Source organism: Manis pentadactyla, chromosome 19 (genome assembly GCF_030020395.1).
Source record: "Manis pentadactyla isolate mManPen7 chromosome 19, mManPen7.hap1, whole genome shotgun sequence".
NCBI classification, from domain to species: Eukaryota; Metazoa; Chordata; class Mammalia; order Pholidota; family Manidae; genus Manis; species Manis pentadactyla.
In genome coordinates this window covers 8,796,141-8,819,035 of record NC_080037.1, presented here as the reverse complement: position 1 = coordinate 8,819,035, position 22,895 = coordinate 8,796,141, and the positions used below count along the sequence as shown (strand labels likewise).

General features: G+C 50.3%; 1 protein-coding gene and 1 long non-coding RNA gene across 2 annotated transcripts; both read right to left on the bottom strand.

The window, feature by feature from the left end:
• Positions 1–13,485: 13,485 nt before the first annotated feature.
• SMIM42 (small integral membrane protein 42) lies at positions 13,486–14,830 on the bottom strand. The gene is made up of 2 exons (XM_057495174.1): positions 14,826–14,830; positions 13,486–14,300 (listed from the first exon to the last, which is right to left on the bottom strand). Exons 1-2 carry the CDS (start codon positions 14,828–14,830, stop codon positions 13,874–13,876), a joined length of 432 nt encoding a protein of 143 aa, XP_057351157.1. The 3' UTR covers positions 13,486–13,873.
• A 1,324-nt stretch (positions 14,831–16,154) lies between these two features.
• LOC118930749 (uncharacterized) lies at positions 16,155–22,574 on the bottom strand. Its single transcript, XR_005032165.2, has 4 exons — positions 22,436–22,574; positions 21,945–22,164; positions 19,918–20,013; positions 16,155–17,110 (listed from the first exon to the last, which is right to left on the bottom strand). It is a non-coding gene; the product is annotated as an uncharacterized LOC118930749 (long non-coding RNA).
• Positions 22,575–22,895: the final 321 nt, after the last annotated feature.

The window sequence follows — 22,895 nt, the reverse complement described above, 5'->3', positions numbered from 1 at the left end:
TCCAGATGCCCATTGTGGCCGAGTGGTCTCTGCTTCCATTCTTTGTGCCCCTAGAGGCTTTTCTCCACCACTGACTATTGGCTGCAATTCCCTGAAGAATTGTTACCCTACTTGGCAAAAGGCAAAAATAGAACCTGTTCTTAGTTTCACCACCAGTCCTAGAAAATCGGACTTCAACTAAAATAGCACAATCAGAGTAATCCTTTTACAATGTAAATTAGATCACATCACTCCTTTGCTTCATACCTTATGGCTTCCTCATCCACTTAGAATAAAATCCACACTCCTTTCATTTACTACAGGCCCTACTTAAGCTGGCCCCTGGCTACAGTTTCTCCACCCTTACCTTGTCACTTGCCTTTCTTAGCATTTTCAGTGTCACTGACCTTGCTGTCTGTGACATTCTGTAGATACAATGCCCAGCAACTTTCTTCAATGAAACCACCTGAAGTTTTGGGAATGTTTGGAATAGGAAAGAAGCTGACATTTATTAAGTAAGTGTGCCAGGCACTTAGATGAATGTGGTTACATGCAATGCTCAGAAGACAGGGCCTCTGAAGCTCGAACTGAAAGGGAATTCCCCTACCTCCATCCCAACACTCAGGGGGCCAGCTCAGAGGAAAGCTCAGCAAATAAACCCAAGAAGCTCTGGCCTCAGAGCCCCCAGGGCTCCAGCCCTCTCTCTCCAACAAACTAAAGGGCTATTAACAGTCTCTTCACTTATTAAAACAATTTTTTTGATGCCTATCCCTTTGGTGCTGGCTCCATACCACAGAAAGAAGCTAGAATCCCAGATTCCCCTTAGAAAGGGCAGCCCCTTGCCAGGGTAGGAAAAAGGCAGACCTCCTTGCTCAAGAATTGCCTTACATAGACCCCCAGTGCTGGGCATAGGCTCCTCATGGGTGTAAAATCTCCATGGAGGTAAAAGAAACAGTGAGATTCTGATAGATCGAGGAGAAAAAGGTTAGTTCAGGCCCATGGGCTGGTAGTATAGGTCTGATTCCGAGATCTGAGGTCTTTCAATAATGCCGAAGCTCCCCGAGGGTAGGGAAACACCTCCACATTTTTTTAATCTGTCAAAAATCAGGGGATGTACATGACCCAAAGACATTTAATAAAGGCTGAGGACTGGACCACTGATCTCTGAGTTTCCTTCTGAGCACTGACTTCAAGGATCCCATGGTTGTGATGGCATCTCTACAAATCAAGGCAAATGGCAACGAAGCAGCCTAGATTTCAGGAGAGTACATTTTCCAATGGTCTGCACCGATTTTCCATTCAGAACACATGTGTCTATAATATATGTGACAAATCACTGGCTAGAACAAGGATCTGGGTTTTTTACCTAAGTCTTTCCCACCATAGCTTATTTCCTTTGTACTTGTCTGACTCAGTGCAACACCTCAGACTCCTCCAAAATCATAGAAAAGTCTCGATTTAAAGACTCAAATCAAGAATTCACTCCCCAGGGAAGGTCTCCACCTAGTTAATGCCAAATTAAGTGCCTCTCCTTTGTCCCTTCATGGCAGCCCCAGCTTGCCCCCTCTCCAGTGTGTCTCTGTCACTGCTTTTATACCCAGCACAGCTTACCAAGATGTTGACAGTTCAAAGATGAATTGTGGTGTCAGATGTAAAAGAAATACTTCTTTCTTTCTTTCTTTCTATATATGGTGCCCTCCAGCTAACACCCAGTCTCTCCCCTCCCATTCACAGCCAGGTTTCTTGAAATCCATTGTCTCTGCTTCCTCATTTTTACCACTTTCCCACCTGAACACACTACAGTCTATCTTCTGCTTTTACCAAACCTCCCAAATGGATCTAGTTCCAGTCATCAGATCCAATGGTCACTTTTCAGTTTTCTTCTTCTGCTACAGGATCAGTTTTTAAACCAAGGTAAGTCATGCCTTTCATACTAATATAAAATGAACACATGTGTCAAAAACTGCATTTAATCCATGAATTAAGGAAAGATCCAGTACCACGTTTCAACTGGTTCAAAGGAAAATTCAGTGCACCATACTTACACAGATCAACCAGGAATTCTGAAATGAATTTACAAATAGATGTAAAACTGGTTCATCCACAAGAGTTAATAAATTATATCCATAATACACAACCAATTTGCATTTCTGTGGACAAGAATCATTTGCATTATCAGCTTTCCACAATTTATTGGGCTGTAAAACAGCTGACAAAGGCAGAGATAACCTTGGTAGGTAAGTTACACAGGACATCCAGTAACCTTTTTTCATCCCTTTTTGTCTTCCCTAATACTTACTTGAGCATTTCACACTAATGACCCTTCCCAAAACTCCTCCTTTGCTCTGTGGTGTCACCTCCAAGGTCCCCCCTCTTCTGCGATCACTCCTCAGCAGAAGTGGGCTCTTCTTCCTTCATCTGCCCCTTCAGTGTAGCTATTCTCCAGGGTTTTGTCCTGAGCCTTCTTCTCCCTCTACCCACATTTTGAGGGTACCTTCATCTGTTCTTTAGTCTTTAGGCCACCAAGGTTATTCTGATGACACTCAAACCTCTGTCTCCAGCACAGATTCCTTTGAGCAGCATCCCTACATTTGTTTATATCCCCCTAGCACCTCAAATACAACATGAGGTACCTACAAAACCCACCTTTTCTTCCTCCAGTGGGGTCACCTTTTACCCAGGTGCTTAATCTAAAACCTTGGGAGCCAAGCTTGTCTCTTTCCACCTCTTCGCCTCTCCTGTCCCATCAGGCACCACGACCTGCCGACTCTGCCCCTTGTTGCTCCTGTTTCCACAGGCCTGCCTTCAGCAGGCTTTTCTTCACTCCTTGCCTGAATTCTTTTGAGAGCCCCCTACCCAGTCTTTCTGACCCCATTGAATCCATGCTTAATTCTGCTGCTGAAATATTCCTTCTCAAATGAAAATCTGGCGGGATACTCTCATCCCTGAAATCATTCCATGGCTCCCTGTGAAGGTCAGAACACAATTAAGCCCATTAAAAAGTTGGCTGAGGGCTTCCATGAACTTCCATGAACTTCCTCTTTCCAGCCTCAGCTCTTGTTGGCTCCCTTCCTAGGGTTATAGGACACCCCCCATGAGTCTCCCGACAGGTCCCCAGGGTGAGGGCCATGCCATTTCTTGCCTCCTTAGAATGGTTTGTTCTCTCCTGGAAACACTTGTCCATCCCTCTGTATCTTTTCCTAGCCGACTCCTGGTCGTCCCACAAAGCCTGTATTGGGCTTTGCCTCCTTCCTGGAGATTTTCTCACCACCTGCCCTGTCTGGGTTATGGGCTCCTCCTAAGTGATCCTTCCCTGTGCTCCCATCCCTGCACCCAGGGTCGCAGATAAGTCTTGTGACTGTTGCTTATCTTAGGAAAAGCTGCCCTGCTTTTCCCTTTCTATGCACTTGGCACTTGTCACACTGGGTCCTTGTGGTCTGTTTGCATGGCTTCCTCATGAGACTCGGAGTTCCTTGCAGCAAGGACTGGGCTCAGTATACACCTTTCCCCCTCAATGCCCTCTTCCTACAATTCCTAGGGATGGCTGACCTCCCGGGAGGAGATGAGCTACACAGATTGATAGATGGAGCACCTATGTACAGTCACTCACCCTATAGAGAATCCCGAGGGAGGACAGGACTTGCAGGAAGCCAACAGCAAGTGGAGAAGGACCCGCCACGGGTTGGTGACCCCGGCCCCTAGCTTCATCTTCTAAACTCACTCACTCACTCAGTACTGGACACTGTCCACAGCCTCCTGGGGAGGGAGAGAAGTCAATTAAGGTTGCTGTGCTCTAGGAACGCGCAGTCCCATAACAGAGACGTACCTGCTGCAAACGTGTATGTGACTTAATCGCTGAACAGGAGGAACCTGAACACGGGGCTGTCTTCGCAGGAAGTGAAAGCCATCACTTGCAACTGCTGAGGGTTCACAGTGAGGACAATGTAGCCTCTGAGCAGGGATTCGAAGGATGAGAAGGGTGGCCTCCTTTTTCGCCGGGAAGAAAGGCCGTGTCCAGGCACAGGCAGAAGCAGCGACCGGGCAAAGGCTTATGGTGTCTTCCGGGGGTAAGGCGACAGTCACACGCGTGCGGGGCTGTGGGCAGGGAGGGGCGTGGGGAGTGGCCCGGTAGAGAGGGCGGCTGGAGACCCTCCTGGGCCTGTCTGCCCCCTGCAGGGCACCCAGGGCACCCGCACACACTCCCGAGGCAGGGAATCTGGGCAGGGAGTCAGGGCGCTCCCCACACATCCCGGGGTGGGGGCTAGCAGGGTGGCAACACTGTGGCCCTGCACCTGCGTTGCCTCAGCACCGTGGAGGCCGCGGCCTCTGGCCCGGCTCTCTAGTTTATTTTGCACGAGGCAGGCGATTTGCCTTCCGCCCCGGGACCCAGCTGCAGACAACAAGGCAGTTAGTTCTCCGCAGCAGCGCGTGGAGTGCAGCCGGACGCAGGGCTCAGGGCCGTGAGGGGCCCCGGCCCCACCTTTGCCTCCCTGCCCTGTTCTGCTTAAGCGTTTCTCCTCGTTTCTCCCACCTCCCTCTGTCCTTCTGCTTCGTTTTTGTTGAGCCTCAGTGCGCACCCCCCTCACAAGCCCACTCATGGGTGTCACCCACTTCTCTGTGCTGGGAAGGGGTAAGCAGAGGGGCAGGAGAGTCACAGGCTGTGAACAGCCCTGGCCCCCCCCCCAGCCCCCAGCCCTGGGAACCGTGGTCAGCCCTGCCCGTTCCAGGCCATCTCTGTCTCTCATCTGCTCCTAAGGTGACCCTAACCTTTGTCCCTGGGTCCACAGGAAGACACCCCCAGGACTCCGCCCACCATGTCTGGGTGATCAAAATTCCAGACTGATCCCAAGAACTAGCACCTGACTCTTCCGAGGTCTTACCCATTGCATCCTCATTCACCACACGTTTTCCATCAGAGATGCTTCCATGAAGCCCAAAGTTTCCCAGGTGAGAGAACCAGAAACTGCCCGGCTGGCACCTCCTGGGGTGATCCTGGGGATGAGCGGCGGCTGAGCCCCCACTGGCCATCTCCTGGGCTGCGAGGTTACTCCCCGGGCTCAGAAGGGAGCTGGAAGCTGTCTGTTCCGGGGGTCCCTGTGCAGAATTACTCCCAGCAGCCATCCCCCCTCACCCCTTTATCCTCACTCTCACGCCCATCAGGCCAGGTAGGGGAACGTGTGTCCGGAAGTCATGGGCGCAGCAGGGTGAAGGGAGTGCACGCGCTGACATCTGCTGAGTGAGCCACGTGCTCCGCTCCGCCTCGGGCGTCGCATCTGCGAGATCAGGGGTGAGCAGTGGACGGACTTGGAGGCCCGGCACACTGTTCATCGTGGCTCTGTTAGGGTAGACACTGTGCCAGAACGTGCCAGGCAGGGGCACGTCCTCTGGGCTGGTGCAGTCAGCGGCTCCCTGGGAGTCAAGGGCCCCTCAGTGGTGCCGTCCTCAGGGAGCAAGGAGCCAGCCAGCAGGGCAGGAGGCCCCAGCAGGCCGGGAGGAAGAGGGTGGTGGGGCCTGGGCCGGCGCTGGCCTGGAGCAGTGGTCCAGGAGCCTCGACGACGTGAGGCTGGAGCCAGAGGGGGGCTATGTTGTGGGGGACCTGGACCTTCCATGCTGAACTCCTCTGAGTCTGTCTCGGGGGGCACCCAGCCTCTTGGGGTTTGCTGGGCTTTCCAGTAGTGCAGGACACCTCCTGCAGAGGCCTCGGTGGGTTTATGCTCCAGGCTTCCCCTGCTCCTACTCAGGAAAGGAAAAGTGGCTCCTCGCTGAATGGCTGGAAGATCCCTGGGCCGGTGTGATTGTGGGGACAAGCCACAGGGGGTCTGTGTGGGGGACGGGGGTACACGTGGACTGGCGCGTGCTGGACGGGAAGGTATGGGTGGCGGGCCTGTGTGGGAGCAAGGGCGCTGCTGAGGCTGCGTGGGACCTGGGAGCCCCCTGCCAGAGCCCGGCCCCAGCTCTGGGAAGAGGGCAGAGCCCAGGGAAGGCCGAGGGCCCCCGGGGAGATGAGTGATACCCGCTGAGTCCACGGGAGCAGAATGAATGGGCCTGAGGAGGAGAAGGAGGAACCGAGGTCATGAGAGAGAACCAAGGAGCCCGAGAAGGTGCGGCAGAGCGGGGGTGAGGAGGGTGGGCAGAAGCCCGATGGAGGATGAGGACACAGAGGGAGACGGAGTCAGGGAGGGGGTCCCACTCAGCCCGGTGACAGTCGCGCGCCTACCTGCCCTGGGCCCTTGTGCCGCTGTGCAGGAAGAGGCAGGCCAGCCCTGAGAGGGGAGAGCAAATATGACCACAGGGAATTTTACTATGAGGCTGAGGGGGTGTTGCTAATCCCGCTGGGGGTTCAGAGAAGGCTGGAGGGCGGGATGAGCACGGGACTGCGGTACACCCCACAGATAGAGCGAGGGGGGGGCGCGGCAGGTCACGGTCTGTTTTGCGGGATCAAGGAGTCCAAGCTCTGTGCTCAAGAACATGGCCTGGGAGAGAACCTGATCGCAGAGCCGCCTCCCTGCAGCGCTCCCTGACGCCTCTGCAGAGGACATCCGTCCCTCCACCCGGGTGGCCGCCCGGAGGGCCCTTACGTGTTCTGCTCTTGTCTCTGATGATGCAAACCAAACTATGTCACTCCCAAGACCAGGCATTCTGTCGGTGCTCAATAGATGCTCCACATACAGTATCTGCAGGAAGTGGTGTGCCTTGCACCAAGCAAGAGCCCTCGGAGGAAAATCATATTTTTCCCCCTTTTTAATTGATGAGAAAGTGAAGGATCTCCTTCAGCTTTGGGAGGACTTAAACCAAAAGTCATGGCACCTCTGGGCTTGAGAAGTCTGTTTTTTTCTTTCTTAAGAAAAAAAAGCTTCCTATGTTTACAGGGTTGATTTATTTTTATTAGCATCCATGCTGGTCAACATAAAATAAATATGAATTCAAGATTACAGGGAAAATCGCTCCCACTTTAATTTTAAAAAGTGTAGGAGTTTCCTAGGATATATACACTGTCTTCCACGTTTCCTCTTGGAAACATTTTCAGAAAGTCCTGTCATGCAGTGGACAATGTTTTAGTGGGAAGGAGAAGAAAACAGGAGGAGGCAGAGGGAGTTGGAGGAGTGGGGGCAGGAATGTGGGGGACGAGGGGAATCCCCATGAGAAACCCAATTCCCATCAGCTCCCAGAGCAGCACCGGGGCGCCAATTGGGTGTCATCCCTTAAGACAGCCACTACCCAGTCGGGAAGGTGTGCACACTTCCATCAGCGCCGGGCCCAGCTCCTCCTGGCTGCGCTGGCCACCCCGGCGCTCAGAAGAGTGATGGTCTGCTGTGCCCAGGCCACCCCCTCCCCGCCACATGCCGAGTCGGGAGGTTGCTGTGCTGGGAGAAGGGTAAGGCAGGGCACAATTCGTCTTTGGGTAATTATCTGTCAGGTGCAGCTTGTGAAACCTCAGCCACAGCCTCCCAACCATGCAAGAAAATAAATGACACACATGCACCGAGAGACACCAGGGCATGGTCTTGCCCTCCATCCCCGCCGGCTCAGCTGGGAACACCAAGCTCTGCTCAGGCCAGCCCAGGACTGTTGTTCGGGGTGTTTGCTGCACAGGCCACCCTTCCCCGTCTCTTCCCAACCCGGACATTGTGCTTTTATCCTTCTCGGCCTGAGTTCCTCAATGAGGGGGACGGGAGGTGCTTTAGCCTCTCAGAAGTCATGGACGCAGAGAAAGAAAGAAAACAAACCCAATTCTTGGCCATTTCTGGTGCAAGGTGGAGGTGGGAGAGAAGCCTTAAATGTTGGCTGAAATTTCTAAAATGGGCTGTCCTGTAACTCCACATGCAATGGGCTGAGACCCTTCTCTGTAGAGTGATGGTGGCCACTTCTTAGGTAATAGCCAGCGGGCCTAGGCACCCTGTGGGCTGGGCACACACGTTTTGTCATAGATCCCCACAAGGAAGCCCTGTGGAGTGGATGTTTTATCCTCACTATGGAGATGAGGACTTGGAGATTCAGAGAAGTCAAGCAACTTGCCTCCAGTCACACAGCTGGCAATCCCCTACCAGAGGCCCAGCTCTCCACCGTGGGGCTGGGGCTCCACAGAGGCAATGTGCTACCTAGCCCTGGACCACAGAGGAGAGGCAGTGGGCTATTACTCCTTGAGTGAGCTGTTGTATCTTCCTCTTTAAAATATGCATAATATGTTAATCTCCTCTGAATCCTTGCCAGAATTAGTCAGGTAGCAAGTCTTGGTACTCGGAGGGCATTCTTTGGCCCTCCCTTCCATGGCCTCTGCACGCAGGGAACTTGGACCCTGGAGTGCTGGGCACAGACATCCTTAAGGACTCGGAGGAGCATTTTGCATCGGGGTCCTAATCCTTCTGTGCCCAGGACCCCTTCGGCAGTCTGGTGGCACCTATGGACTCACCATATTCCCGGATACACAAACTGAATTATGTAGGATTGCCAAGGAAGCCCATTTTACTGAAATACAGTTATTGAAAGAATAAAAAAAGAAACAAATTTGTGACACAGTAGTCTACCACCTTCTTTAACAATGCATTCAATAACCCGATCTAGCAGCAGATCTAATAACTATCATAATTTCCAAGGCGTAATGAGTGTAAATGATATTTCAAGGGAGCTGCAGCAACTGAGAGAATATGAAAGCATCTTGATTTCTATTAGTGACAGAAGCACAAGTATTGCCAACGCTCCTGGGGCTTGCAGTACAGAAAAACTAAATTCACTTAGAGGTGAGTAAAAATCCAAGTTGCCAGACCTCCCCAAACCTATCCATGGATTCCAGGTTAAGAGTAGAAGCAGTGGCTGAAATACCTGCTAATGTGAAGTAAACAGCGCGTTTTAGGGCGAGACAACCCGGAGAGCAAAGAAAGCCTAGCTTGTCAGGGAGGCTTTGGTAGCACGGGGCCCTTCTTTTGTGTTTTTTGAGGCAACCAAGGCCCCAGGCAGCTGGCTGACCTGCCTGAGGGCTTTAAGGGGCCACCAGCACAAGCAGGCTCATACTCTTCAGCCCCCCGCCTCTGATCCTGGGTGATCTCCGCCTCGCCGTGTCCCCTTCGCGTCTGCCCTCCTCTCTTGAGGTGAACACAGCCCCCCTCAGCTGGGCTCTGCTCGCATGCCCCCTCCACACTCCGCTGGCCCCCGGTTCTCACATGGCCCCTGGGGCTCCCTGGGGCTCCGGGCTGCACAGCTGTGAGGAAACCTTGTTGGGGTTTGGGCCCTCAGGGGGGGGCAGAAGCTCCTTCACGCTGAAGAGAACGGCTGGTTCTCCATTCAGGTGGGACAAGGAAAAGCCACTGGCGTTTACGGGGCAGGTGGGGCAGAAGCCCTCCCGGCCTCCCATCAGCAGGCTGGGTAAACACGGGGCCATACGAAGCCCTCGGCAAGGGAGCTGCCCGCCTCACGTCCCCGGGAGGGAGGTGGAGGGGGTCCCTTCACCGCTCCAGTCGGGTGGGGTCGCGCTCTGGAGAGAAGGCCGGCCCTGGACTGAGACCATCTGCTGTACCCCTGAGTCCCTGTGGGACCTTGAGCAGGTGACTTCTCTCTGAGCCTGTTTTCTCAACGGGGAAAGAAGGCTAACGGGCGCTGCTTCTCTGTTCTCAGGAGGAGTCAGGGCAAACGTGGGCAAGACTGCTTCGTAAGCTTTGAAGTGTCAGGTGTTAATCATTATTAACAGGAAAGTGAATTTTGTCCCAGGTCACATTTGTGTGGCTGTCTTGCAGAGCCCTCTTACTGGGATTGAGCTTTAATTAAGTCAAAGACACCCCCAAACTCCAAGGAGCTTGCTCCATCCCTGAGCTTTCTGACCCAAGCCAGGTATATATATATATATATATTTTCTGCATACATTGAAAAAGATCTACATATATATAAAGGCATTTACTTAAAATGTCTTTTCCTACATAAAATACTAAACTCTTAAAAGGCCTATAGGACCTCCGACTTCACAAATACCCTTTATTGCTCTCTCCCTGGACCCTCACAATCCTATCAGAGGGGTATTTTTTCCCCCACTTTACCGATTAGGAAACTGAGGTTCATTTCTACAGAAAATTAGTGGCCACGAGGGCCCCAGACTCCACCTTCTGACCCCTTTCAGTACTTTCATTAGAAGTAAGGCAGACGCTTGAGAGGAGGAGGGAGCGGTGATACAAAGGGCCTGGGGAGGTCATCCAACATTGAAATCTTCTTACTTGAAGGAAAACTGGTTGCTGGCACCGCTCCGGGTGTTTCCCTCATCCTTTGTCATCCCTGTCGCTGGGTAGGCTGCCCTTACTTCCTCATGGTTGGGAAATGTCCCAGCCAACTAAACTTTTCCTGTTCAGGAAGAGCCCAGAACTTATTTTTTTTTGGCCTGGGCCGTCGCTGCTGTTTCACTTGCGGGAGGATGCTGCCCTCAGGTGGTGAGAGCCGAGAACTACAGGTGCACCAACAATTCTGGGCGCTCCCGGGGACCGCAGGCATCGAGGGGCACCCAGCAGTCTAGGACTGTCGCTGCCTGTGACCTTGCCTTAGCGATCTGCCGCAGGCACAGATGAGGACTTTATACCGGCATCTTCACGGATGGGGGCCTTTGGAAAGTTTCGTTTTCAACAGGCATTTTAACTATCTTCTGACTCGGTGTCTCCCTGCCCCCAGTTGCCCTGCACAGTGGCTCTGCCAGATGCAGCTCGAATGTGTGTTTCACTTGTCCCCGCTCTTGTCAGAAACCTTCCCTGGGTCCCTCTTGGCTGAAGGTGAAACCCCAGCCTGGCACCCAAGGCCGTTTACCATGGGCTGGTACTCCGTTCTCGACCTGATTTTCCTCCATTCCTCTCCGTTCCCACTTCCTCCTCTTGTCCGGCCTGTCGCATGTTCTCCTCCCCTCCTAAATCCAGGCTGTTTCCCCGCCATCTCACCTGCTTCAGGAAGCCCTCCCTGATTGACCTAGCCCACAGGGGCTCTCGGGCTCCAGAATGCCTAGAGCTCCCCACTAGTGCCCCATCCTCGGCCTTTCTCAAAAAACACTTGGGACTTTTACTGCCCAGGGGAAGCCCTTCGCTACCTCTGGACAGGAAGCTGAAGGAGGAGCACCAGCTTACGCCTCTTCACTGCCTTCTCGCTCTGGTGCCCGTTACCCTCTGGACGCCCCATGGCGCTTGCTACTTGACTTGCTCCCTACGATGCAGATGCAAGAGCCGGAGCTCTCTGAAGGCCCGGGGGCAGAGAGAGATGCAGGGCACCGAGTCACAAAAGAACAACACACACCCACGTTAGGGACCTTCCAGAGCAGAGATTTCCAATAGGGAAAAGAAAAGCGTCTCAGAGCAGGGCGTGCCTTATTCTGCGATGAATGCTGGGGGCAGCATGGGAGAGGAAGGAAAACCTGGCTGTGCTGTGAGATGTTGGGCAGATACCCAGCCTCTCTGAGCCTCTTACCTCCCCATCTGTAGGAGGGAGTCCTTTGCACAGGGTGCTTAGGCACAATAGATATTGCATGTTAAAAGGACTGATGCTCAGTATACAGTATATGCTTTTAAAAATGTCATTTCCAGTGCAGGTCTTCTGGATAAGAGAGTCCCATTACTGTGGATAATTTCATTATATCATTTAGGGACGAACTATCCAGTTCTCGGAGGTGTGAGGGAGGGAGGCCCCCTCTGCCCAGCGGCGGCGGCCAGGACCAGGTTTGCCCTTCGCTGCCCTCAGGTGGCCAGAAGCTTACAATGCAGTCTGGCTGTTCGTAAGTTCCAAATAAGGATAAAATTGAGATTTGGGGTGTGTGAGGCGTTTGGGAAGAGAGGAGATCTTGGAGGATAGAGGAAAATGGGAGAAGGGTGACTAGGCGTCTCTGGGAAGTATGGAAGAGTCCAGTCCAGGAGGTTTTAATATGCACATGGCATTAAATAGAGGAATGTTCCGGGGAAGGACCTCAGCGGACGCCCCCTCCCCCGCGCCCACCACGGCCGGCTCCCAGTAGCATCGCCCACCAGAGCGTCGTGAGACCTCATCCCACCTCTGGCTCCAGCTTCGTATTTTTCCAGTGTCACGTTCACTTCCTGTGTTCCAGAACCACAGTCTTTCTCTCCCATACACACCCCACGCTACCGCGCGCTCCTCCCCTTACAGGCCTGGGCACACGCTGGTCTCCCTAGGACAGCATGCCCTTCTGCCCTCACCCCGCGGGTGCTTCGCTTCCACCCGCCCCTCAGCTCTCAGCCAAGCGTGAGTCTGCGGTAGGCCCTCTCCAGCCCAGGGCAGGCTCCTCTGATTCACACCGCCCTCAGAAAACCAAATTCTGCTTTTCTCCGTTTATAATTCACCTATGTTATTCACCTATAGGCCCTGGGAGAGAGAAGATGGGGCCTCTCTCTCTTGTATCCTAGCACCCAGGACAGAGCCTGATATACAGCAAGAGCTCAAAAAGCATCTGATGGAAGGAGAAGCATCTGCAAGAGAGGAGGCAGAGATCTGGAGAATGTTAGGGGTGCTGAGGCTCTTTCTGCCAACCCCGAGGCGTGCACGGACCTTTCGTGGACCTCCTCCTCAGAGGAGAGACGCTGGGAAACCATGCACAGTTGTGCCAACACACCATTCCCCACTGCACCCCGCCTGCCCCTACTTCCCAAGCACACATGCCAGACTGAGAAGGGGTGCGACAGTCAGCTGGAGAGAGGGACACGTCTTCCTTGGCCATAAGGAGTTCAGTCCCATTGCCAACCGCCTGTGAGCTGTCTCAGCGGAAGCTGCTCAACCACGGAACAAGCAGCACCACAACCGGGAGAGGAGACAGGCGGGAACCCTCACGATGGGGGTGGGCTCCCCTTGGGTCTGTTGGCAGTTGTAGCCTCTCCTCAGCACCAAGTGAACCATGCTCCTTAATTTCTGTGGGTTAAAAGTATGACCCATGGGTTGAGATGCAGAGTACATGGTCCGGACACTGGGGGCTCATTCTCAGAGAAGGCTGAACACAGGCCCATGAGTCTAAGCAATGGAAAAAAGTTTTGCTGGAGGAACTCTTAGCTTGAGACTCCAGAGTCAAGTGCAGGTGAGGTTGGGAGACAACAGGACACCTAAGGATGCTTCTAGAAAGAAGGGTTAGCAATGGGGTTGGGCATAGAGGTTTTCTTTTAGAAAAAGTACTAATTCCGGGACTCTCTTGTCCCTTCCTGTTGTGAGCCAGGAGCTGTGTCCTTTCACTTTATCTCTAAATAAAAGCCTGTACCTTGCTCTCTTAAAAAAAAAAAAAAAAGAAAAGAAAAAGTACTAATTCCTTTTAGGTAAATGATCAGATGCACCTTAAGGTAACCCCAGCCTCACTGGATGGGAGTATGGGTTTTGAAAATGCTGCCTTTTTCATTTGGATTGCATTTGAAAAGGGAATTGATTTGTTCCAAACTTAGAAAAGATTTTAAAAACTTAAATTAGTGTTTTAGAAGATGTTTTAAAAATTTGCCAACCTTGAAGCTGAAGGTCGGGGAAGAAGATAGAAAAGTGCTTGGTGCATCAAATCAATTTTTTGAGAGGAAATGTTCTTTATTCCCAGAATTAGGGGAAGAGGAGGGTGAATTTTACCCAGAACTCAGGGTAGGTGAGTGGCTCCATTTCAAGGATCTTCGGAGCTGAGCCTCCAGTATAGTTTCATTATATAGACTGAGATGCTGTGGCTCCCAGTAACTTCAATACAGTCAACAATTTAAAAAGGAAAATTGGAGCTTTGTAGTCAATTTTTAACTCTCCATGTGTTTATTCCTTCCCTCTGTTAATGCAGAAATCAAGAGCCATTTATAATTTCAGTCTGGAAGGTCCACAGAGAGAAGATATTCAAATTCAGGAGACTGGTCACGCCAAAGAACAGCAAGATGAGTGTGAATTCTAAGGGAGTGTGAATTCTAAGGGAGTGTGAATTCTAAGGCAGAAGAGGGAGAAGAGCCTGGGGCAGAGCACCTGCCACCGGGCAGCTGGGTGCTATGGCAGCTCTTCCTCCCCAGGCTCCGGGCTCTACAACAGCTCCAGATGGCCCTGCCTCGTGGGCCTCCAGGTCTCCACCCCAGCGGAGTCTCTGCCAAGAACTCTCAAGCCAGCAGTAGTGCTGTCTGCTCTCTGTTCTTGTTGCCTCCCAGACGAGGAGTAGAGAGAGCAGAGTCATCAGCAGCGCAAGGAAGAGAACCTTTACTAGGTAGGCAGGGTCAGATATGGCCGCGGTGAGGGTATTCGTGTCCCGTGAGAAGGCTGCAAGTTGTGAGGAAGACACAGGTTTCTCAGAGAGCGCTGGGGTGTGTGGTGTTAGCAAACTGCCCACCCAACGAAGCAAACACAAGAGAAGTGGGCTTGCTCTTTATCACATCCTGGGAATGGATGTGATGCGCTTGCTCACGTGGGACCATTTTCTTTCAGATGCAACCTGAGCAGGCAGAGAAGTTTGCTTATCAAGGTTAACAACTGCCTCCAATACAAACACAGTCTTGAGATGACAGTTCAATTGGTAAAGCTTCTGGGTGGTGGGAGAAGCTTCTGGGGCCTTGTGATGACACTTGAAGGTGAGGTTAGGGTCTACACGGAAGGTTCCAGCCCAGAAACTTCTAATCCCTGAGCAACACCTCCCTTCATGTCTGGCCTCCAGACTGAAAAAGGAGTTCCCTCAAAGTTTTTCCCATCTTGAAGATGCCCTTCAATCCCCTTTTTATTTTTTTTATAGCCCCTTTTCATCCTGAAATAATTTTAGATATATAAAAAGTTACAAAAACAATTTGGAGAGGTACCTTTCACCTCATGTCTCCCATGACTAATCTCGTGTAACTACAGTGCAAAATCAAAGCCAGCCAACAGGCATTGGAGCAAATGTCTGCAGAGAGTCTTACGGCATTTTATCATAAATGTAGATTATTGTAACCACCACTGAAATTGAGACAAAATGATTCCATCACTAGTGTCCACATTCTACCAGTTAAGAGACAAGTAGAGAAAACTTACCTCCCTGTAAGTCCCTGTACCCTCCTCCATTTATAATGTGATTTTATTAAATATTTCCTCTGTAGATATTGAAATTCACATTCAAACAATGTTATACTTTTTGCTTCAATTGTCAAGCATAATTTAGGAAACAAGAGGAGAAGGAAAGTCTATAATATTTACTCAATTTGCTAGTGTTTAGCTTTAGTCATTTATATTGTTTTGTTTTCAAGTTCACTGATTCTTTTCTTCTGTCCCCATCATACTGCTGTTGAGCCTATCCATCAAGTTTTAAATTTTGGAATTATATTTTTTAGTTCTAAAATTTTCATTTGGTCCTTCTTTATATCTTCAATTTCTTTGTTGCGATTTTCTAATTTTATGTGTTTCAAGTGTGTTGACAATTGCTTGTTGAAGTATTTTTATGATTCTTTAAAATCCTTTCCAGATAATTCCAATATTTGCATCATCTTGGTGTTGATATCTGTTTTATTTTTTTCAGTTTAAGTTGAGATTTTCCTAGTTTTTGGTATGATGTGTGATTTTGATTGCATGCTGGACATTTTGGGTGTTATGAGACTCTAGATCTTATTTAAATCTTCTGTTTTAGAAGGATTCCTCTGACATTATGTCAGTCATGGGTAGAGGGCATCTCCTCACTACTGCCAGTCAAGGGTGAAGGTCCATGTTCTCCACTTAGCCTCCTTTGTCAGCCCAGGGTTGGGGGAAGAGGTATTTCTTCACTGGTGGTGGATGTAGGATTTCAGACACCCCAGATAGCCTCCTCTGATACTCTGACGTTACACTTATTACCTATGGATGGGGAGCTCTTTATCTCTGGGGAGGGATGAAAAGCCTGGCCCCCTACTCTGTCTTCTATGATTCTGTCTTGGCAAGGAGGGGGATGGGAAGGGTGGAGGCCTGGGAAGCCCCACTTGGTCTTTGCTAATGGGGGTGGCGGCTGATTTTTCCGTATTGTCTGGCTGGAGTAGGGCAGTGACTGTCTAGAAGTTTTCTGTCTTACTGATGGCTTTTATCCCAGTCATTTGGCTAGAGAAAGCAAGCGGGCTTCTCTTGGGACTTTATTTGGTCTGTGCCCGTTGGCATTTCTCAGCGGCATCCCCAGGATAGATGAGGTTAAGGAAAACTCAGGGAACTCACTGCCATGTTGATCTGTGGGTTCCAGAGTCTCAAGAGCTTCCCAGCTTCCAGTATGTCTCACATCCTGTTTATGGAGAGCATTTAGTTTAATTTTTTTTTTTGGAGAGCACTTAGTGTAAATTTCTCATATGGAAGGGAAGAAATTAAAGTTTACCGAGCCTCTGTTAAGATACTTAGTGCTTCGACGTGTTATTTTATTTAAAACAATAACTCTAAGAGACAGTAATAGCAATCATTTATTGCATTATTCCTTTCTTTACACAAGCTACCAGGCTAAGTGCTTTACTGTAGCAGCTGACTTCATCCTCCCAGGCAACCGAGGCTCAAAGAGATTAAGTAATTTGCTCAAGGTTGTGCAGAAATTAATTCTAGAAACTGGCACATTTAACTTTAGATGTAAAAAAAATTCCCATCTCCTGCTCTTCTTACTGCAGTGCTCTTTCTATTATAGTTCTGTTCTTAAATCTTTCGGGAACATAGAGTAATTCTTAATTTATCTTGTATCAGTGCAAACTCACCCTTGGAGCTTCTAATGCCCTCTACTGATGGCCGGCTCGGTCAGCTCAGCCAGTGTTTACACTCCAGGGGAAAACCTGACTCCCACAAACCACGGTGTAGGCCGATCTCCCCCTTTTCTACCTCTGAAGAATTCCTTCCACCTGCCGCACCACCCTGTCGCTCATTCGGCTCCTTCCTTTCAGCCTTGCTGAAGCAGGCCTTTCCGCCGAAGGTCTCCACTGTGAGAAGTGACTACCTTCTGATCTCCCTGAATCACGGCTACCTTCTGATCTCCCTAAATCAATATTCCCCAGTCCTTTACTTGTGTTCATTTTTTTATTTCACGAATTCATTTATTTTATGCATCCCCAAACATTCACTGTGTGTCTGTTTTGTAGAAGACCCCGAGCCAGGAGCTCTGGGAGAAACACTGGTAAATCAGAAGTGAAATTTCAGGGAACTTACATGAACACCTATCGTGGGGTTATCCGGTTGAAGAAGTGACAACACCATGGTCCTCCAGTAACACAGGCACCTAGGAAGGAATGAGGGAGAAAAGAAATGCATATTGAATGTTACACTCAGAGCTTTAGCCAGTGCATGTATATTATCTCATTTAATGTCTGGGGGCCCCAAGGTGAATCCCCCCAGCTGTGCACATCCCATTTGGCCTAAGCGTCTTGCTTTCTCTCTCTCAGAGTGTCTCTCTCTCTCTCTCCTGTGTTTGTAATTCTGATGGCTCCTTCCCCTCAGCAAAGAAATTTTAGTATTATTAGTAGCCATGATATTTTTGAGCCCATACTCTGCGCCAGGCAGATACCACAGATGGTAGGCTGTGTAATGGCTCCACCAAGACGTCCCATCCGAATCTCTAGCACATATGGTTATGGTATCTTACATGCTGAAAGGGACTTTGCAGATAATAATTAAGTTAAGGATTTTGACATGGGGAGATTATCCCTGATGATCTGGGTAGGCCAAATGTAATGATAAGAGTCCTGTTAAGAGTCAGACAGAATGGTGATGAGACAACAGAAGCACAGAGAGAGAGACTGAGATCTGGAAGATGCTACACTGTGGGCTCTGAAGATGGAGGAAGGGGCCACAAGCCAAAGAATGCAGGCAGGCTCCAGAAGCTGGGGAACAGTCTCCCCGAGAAACTCCATAAAGAATGCAGCCTTGTTAAGACCGCTGATCTCCAGAACTGTAAGGTAACACGTTTGTGTAGTTTGAAGTCACTGAGTTTGTAGTAATTTGTCACAGCAACAATAGGAAACTAATAATACACCAAGTTAGGTCTTATCTTAAAAAAACAAAACAAAACCCAAACCATAAGGCCTCTCTCAATGCTGGATTCTCTCATCTTTGTATCAAAGCCAGGCTTCTTGACAAGTGCCAGCACCATCTCCGTCCTTCCACACTTGCTGCTGAACCCACTTTGTTGGGGCCTCCATCCCCACCACTCAGTCAGGTTTTCCCAGGGCCCATCCCAGCCTCTTCGCCAAAATGTACGAGCATGTTTCAGACTTTACCTCGGCATAGCAAGATTGCGTTCAGCTGACTTCAGAACGTTCATTAAATTGTTTCTATGTGCAAACTTTATCTCGGCATGGACCGGTTCCTCTGTTGAAGCCTCTTGTTCTCCTGAGCTTGGTGCACACCTGCGCACGCTCCCTCCTACGTCAGAGCCTCCTTCTTAGCCCCGTCCCGCAGCTGTCCTTCTGTGCGTTTGGTATTTCCCCAGGGCCCACCTGCAGCCTGTTTGTCTTCTGAAGTCTTCTCTGGGTTAGCTCACCTAGTCTCCTGGTTTCAGTGACAGCCTATAGATGCATGGCTCTCCGGTCTGTGTCCTTATCCAGATCCCATTCCTTACTCCAGACACGTATCAACTGACACCAGCCGGCTCTTCAGCTACACCACAGGCATCCCAAACCCTCACGTCCAAACTCACCCTAAATATCTCCCCTGTCAAGCCTGCTTCTCCTCCCTGGGAATCCGGCTAGCCTGCTCTTTCCTCCTGACTCCCCGCACTTCAATTACCATCAGCTTCTGAGGTAGCCTTCACACCTGTCCTCTCCTCCTCATCGCCCTGGTTTCTACCTTCATTCAAACTTCCGTTTCCTGGTCCTTAGCCGTTCTTGCAGTAGGCCACCAGTTCAGCCTCTTACCTCCAGTAGTCTCATTGCCTCACAGTCTGTCTTACTCCATGTTAACAGAGTAATATGCACCAAGTTGTCAGACCACCTCACTCCTCCAAACCTGTCATTTGGGCCCATTACCTTGAAGGGAAAGTCGCAGTGCCACCACATTTGGCATCAATAAACTTTCCATTCGTGTTGTCTTTCCATGCCTACCTGCCTCGATTCTTTTCCTGTCATGCTTTCTCCTGCATTTCAGACTCCCTTATCAAAGACGGCATTCCTCAACTTGTGGTGCCAGCTGGCAAAGTGGTGATGGGCAGCAGTTCACACCAGGAAGTGATATTAAGTATTCATCATGTGTTAAGTAAACTGTGGTCCTGTTCAGTATATTTACCTAATTCTGATTCAGGGGTGGGGATGGAGGCCAGAATAAATATATTCTCCATGCCTCAGTTTCTTTATCTATAAAATGGGGCTTATCATAGCACCTATTTCAAAGAGTTGTGAGAGTCAGATGTGGTAATGCTTGTGAGTTCTTGGAGTGACGTCCAGCACAGGGCCAGGGCCCGGCAGGGGTGGCTGTGTTATCTCCTGGCTTCGGCGCCTGGTGTTTACTCTGCCTGCAGCCCAGTGTCTCTCCTCCCAGTTCCCTGCTTGGTCAGCTCCTACTCTAAGGCTGTGCCAGTGCTGTTTCCCTTTGGACCCTGACCTCTACCACCTCCAGGCCACAAATGCAAACTCTGTCATTGCATTTAGTGCTGAAACTGTGTCTCCCCCTCACTAGATAGTAGTAATTTGAGAGCAGAAATTTTGCCTTTAGTATCCCCAGAAACCAGCATATAAATATTGCTCAGTATATAGGATGAACAGTTGAATGAGACATTCTGGATAAATTCATGTTTTCATCCAGGAACTTGGTTCTTCAGACAAAAATGCTGCCCCCATTTTAAAGGAGAGAACAAACAATTCAGGGCAAGGGATATAGGAGGATTTTTGTTGTGAACCGCTTCCTGGGAATGGTATCCTATTTTATCCCAGGGCTCTGAAGGCCTAGGGGCATTTTTGCACAGGTCTGGGGAACAGCTTTAACCTTCTGCCCTATTGGGGCGGGACGTATGGAGAGGAGGGGATAGAGGAGAAGGGAGGAATGGCGGTAGCTCTCGAGAAGTCTGCCCAGTGTCTTGTTTCAGAAGATGCTCACTTTGGGAGAGCTCTTCATCCTGCCCTCAGGAACCCGAAGGCCTCCGGCTAGACATACGTTGAAGTTCCTTCAGCTTCTCTAGGTCGGTTAAGTAACCTGTTGAACAAAGAAACGAAGGTATGTCTCATCCAGACACTGTAGTGTAATGAGAGGAGAAGACATAATTTCCCTTCCCTTACAGTCAAACAGTGGGAAGGGAGCTCCTGCTGGACCGAGTCCAACTTTCAGTCAACTGGGAAAGGGATTCTGGGCATGGGGAGCTCACAGTTTAGTGTAATGCCCCGTCCCTGGTGTCTCCCAATTTCCTCTTTTACTAACTCTGCGAAAGTTTACAAGGTGGTTGATCAAATAAACTGTTTTATGAAACTGCATATTCTAATACAGCACTTTAGATGGTTCTCTGTTCTGATATGTGAAGCAGGAACAGAGCACAGCAGGCAGGCAGCAGGCAGAGCAGCATTTCAGGAAGACCCGAGACCCTTCCAGATCACACACACCCTCCCCAAAGCCACGCAAACCATTCATGTACTTAGCTGACAAACATCGAGGGCTTTCTGTGTGTGAGGCACTCTGAGAACAAAGATGAGCAAAACTGACGCTGTCCCAGCCCTTGGGGGGCTTAGTCTCAAAGGAAAAGACAGACCATCAAGAGTCATTTAGAACCCAGTGTGGTGGGAGGCACGGGGACCTTGGGAAGTGACAGATCACGTGCTGCTGAACCCTGGCTGACTCTAAGTCAGGGTGCAGGATGGTCCAGAGACCCAAGAAATGACCCGGAGGCAGAGACTGAGACATAGGTTTCTGGGGAGAACTTACATACAGAGAGGCCGGGGCAGCCAGCTTGACAATGTATCCGCTCTTGGGGGCCACGTGCAGCAGACTTTTATTACATACCAACTCTTGGGGCCCCACCCCTCCTTGCACGACCAGCATCCCAAGGAGATCAAGGCCTGCCATCTGGACATTCTTTGTTACCAAGGAGATGCCACGGGTTGGTCCCCCCTAGAATCTCTGGCCTCAGCATACCAAATGATGTGTTTTGCTACATCTCTTGCTCGGTGGGCATACAGAGGGACAGTGGGAACTATGCATTTTCAAGATAATAAGAACTGAGGCGTTCAGGGTGTGCGGGTACAAAGCAGTCACCCAGCGCTGCCTTAAGTCAGACTCCTGCCTCAGGCGTGTAGCAGTTAGGATTTCTTCCTGGTATGTTGATGTTTACACTGAGGCCTAAAAGATGAGTGGAGCGAGTCACAGAAAGAGGGGAAAAGGATGTCGAGGTGTGTGACAAGTGTTCTGGGCAAAGAAGATAGCATCTGTGTCTGAGGATGTTAAGCAGGAGCCATCTGGCATCCGGGAATTGTCAGGATGCCAAACTGAGAGGTGCCATCGAGAGGTGGCTAGTCAGCTCTGCTTCCCCCAAACCATACCCCAGCACCCCCTCCTCTACCTCCACGGGAAATAAACAGAAGATGGTGCAGAGGTGAAAAGAGAAAGGACTGATGGAGGCGGGGGTCTGTCACTAGCCAAGGGATCAAAGGCTGTGCATTTTGTCTCACCTCCCCCAAGTGAGTGGCCTCCACGAGAACCACGCAGAAATTGGTGGATTGGCAACAAGACTGATCTGTTGATGGACTTGCTTATCTGTTACTGTGGTCACTAGAGGAAGTGGACAGAGAAAGAGTGGTCAGCCCTAAATCTGGTATAGCAAGGATGTGTGAGTTTCCTGTCAATCAAATGAACAGTGTGGAAATCTGCAGGGCTTGAACCATTTTGCTGGTTCTCCTCCCAAGAAAACTGACAGCCAGGGGAGCCCCGTTATACCACTAAGGCCATCACTCGAGAGCTTGTGGGAAATAGGTCAGCAGGAGATTTCCCACCGGGGGATTCTGCAATGGGGAGCGCTCCCAGCAAACCCATGGGCCGTAAGAGCTAGCATTTGGGCACCTCCAAAATGGAAGGTATCCAATGACCAGTCAGCCTTAGCCTGGGAGGCAGACGACCAACAGATGATCACAATTACACACCTGGTTAGGTGAGAGCACCGGACCTCTGGTGACGGAGTGAAGAGAGCTCCAGAACCTGTCAGAGCCGGAATGGGAGGGCCGACAGACAACGGTGGGAGGTACTGGTTAAAACCACAACAGGAGTGTGCTCAGCTGACTTCAGAATGCTCACCAAATTGTTTCCGTATGCAAAAAGCCCTTGAGGTGAGAGGCAGCCTGCTGTGTTAAGAGCTGGTAGTATCTGAAAGTGAATAGAACACAAGAGGGGAGATTGGAGTAGGAGGAGGCCAGGTGAGGAAGCCTCATTAGGGCGTTAGTGCTTTATTCTGGAGACAAAGGAAGCCAGGACAAGTTTTAATGACCATATTTGCATTTTAGAATGATTCCACGGGGGTGGGGAGGGGATTAGAGACAAAGAAATCTTTTCAGCCGGAGTGGATGGTAATTTGTGAATTGCAGTTAAGGGTGGAGAAAAGTGGGCAGAGGGTAGGGTAATCAAGGTAGAGAATTACCAGGAATTGCAGGTAGCGGGAAAACTTAAAGAAGCTTCTATTTTTTTCCTTGCTTCTCCTTCCAGCTGACCCCAGAAATGTCCCGTTTCCAGCTCCTGCCGTCACTTCCATCAGTGCTGGACCAATGCCTCGCTTGGCCTCTTGCTTCTCTGGGACACTGTGCTTAGGGAGGTGGCTCGGCCTGAAAACCGCGGCTCCACGGGGACCTGGAGGGCTCGGGGCGCCAGCAGTAGTTTCCACACAAGTCCACCCAGCAGAGCGACACGGCAGGCCGCGCCTCACAGATCAGCAAGAGGGCGAAGATCCCCCCGTTTAAGCGATTTACCCAACACTCCACAGCTGGTTTGTTACCAGTCCAAATTTCAGCTCCAGCTTTAGGATTTTTTAAATAACATTTAATTGCTGCATCCAAGTTAAATAAAAGGGGAAGAAAATGGGGAAAAAATGGACATAATTACTC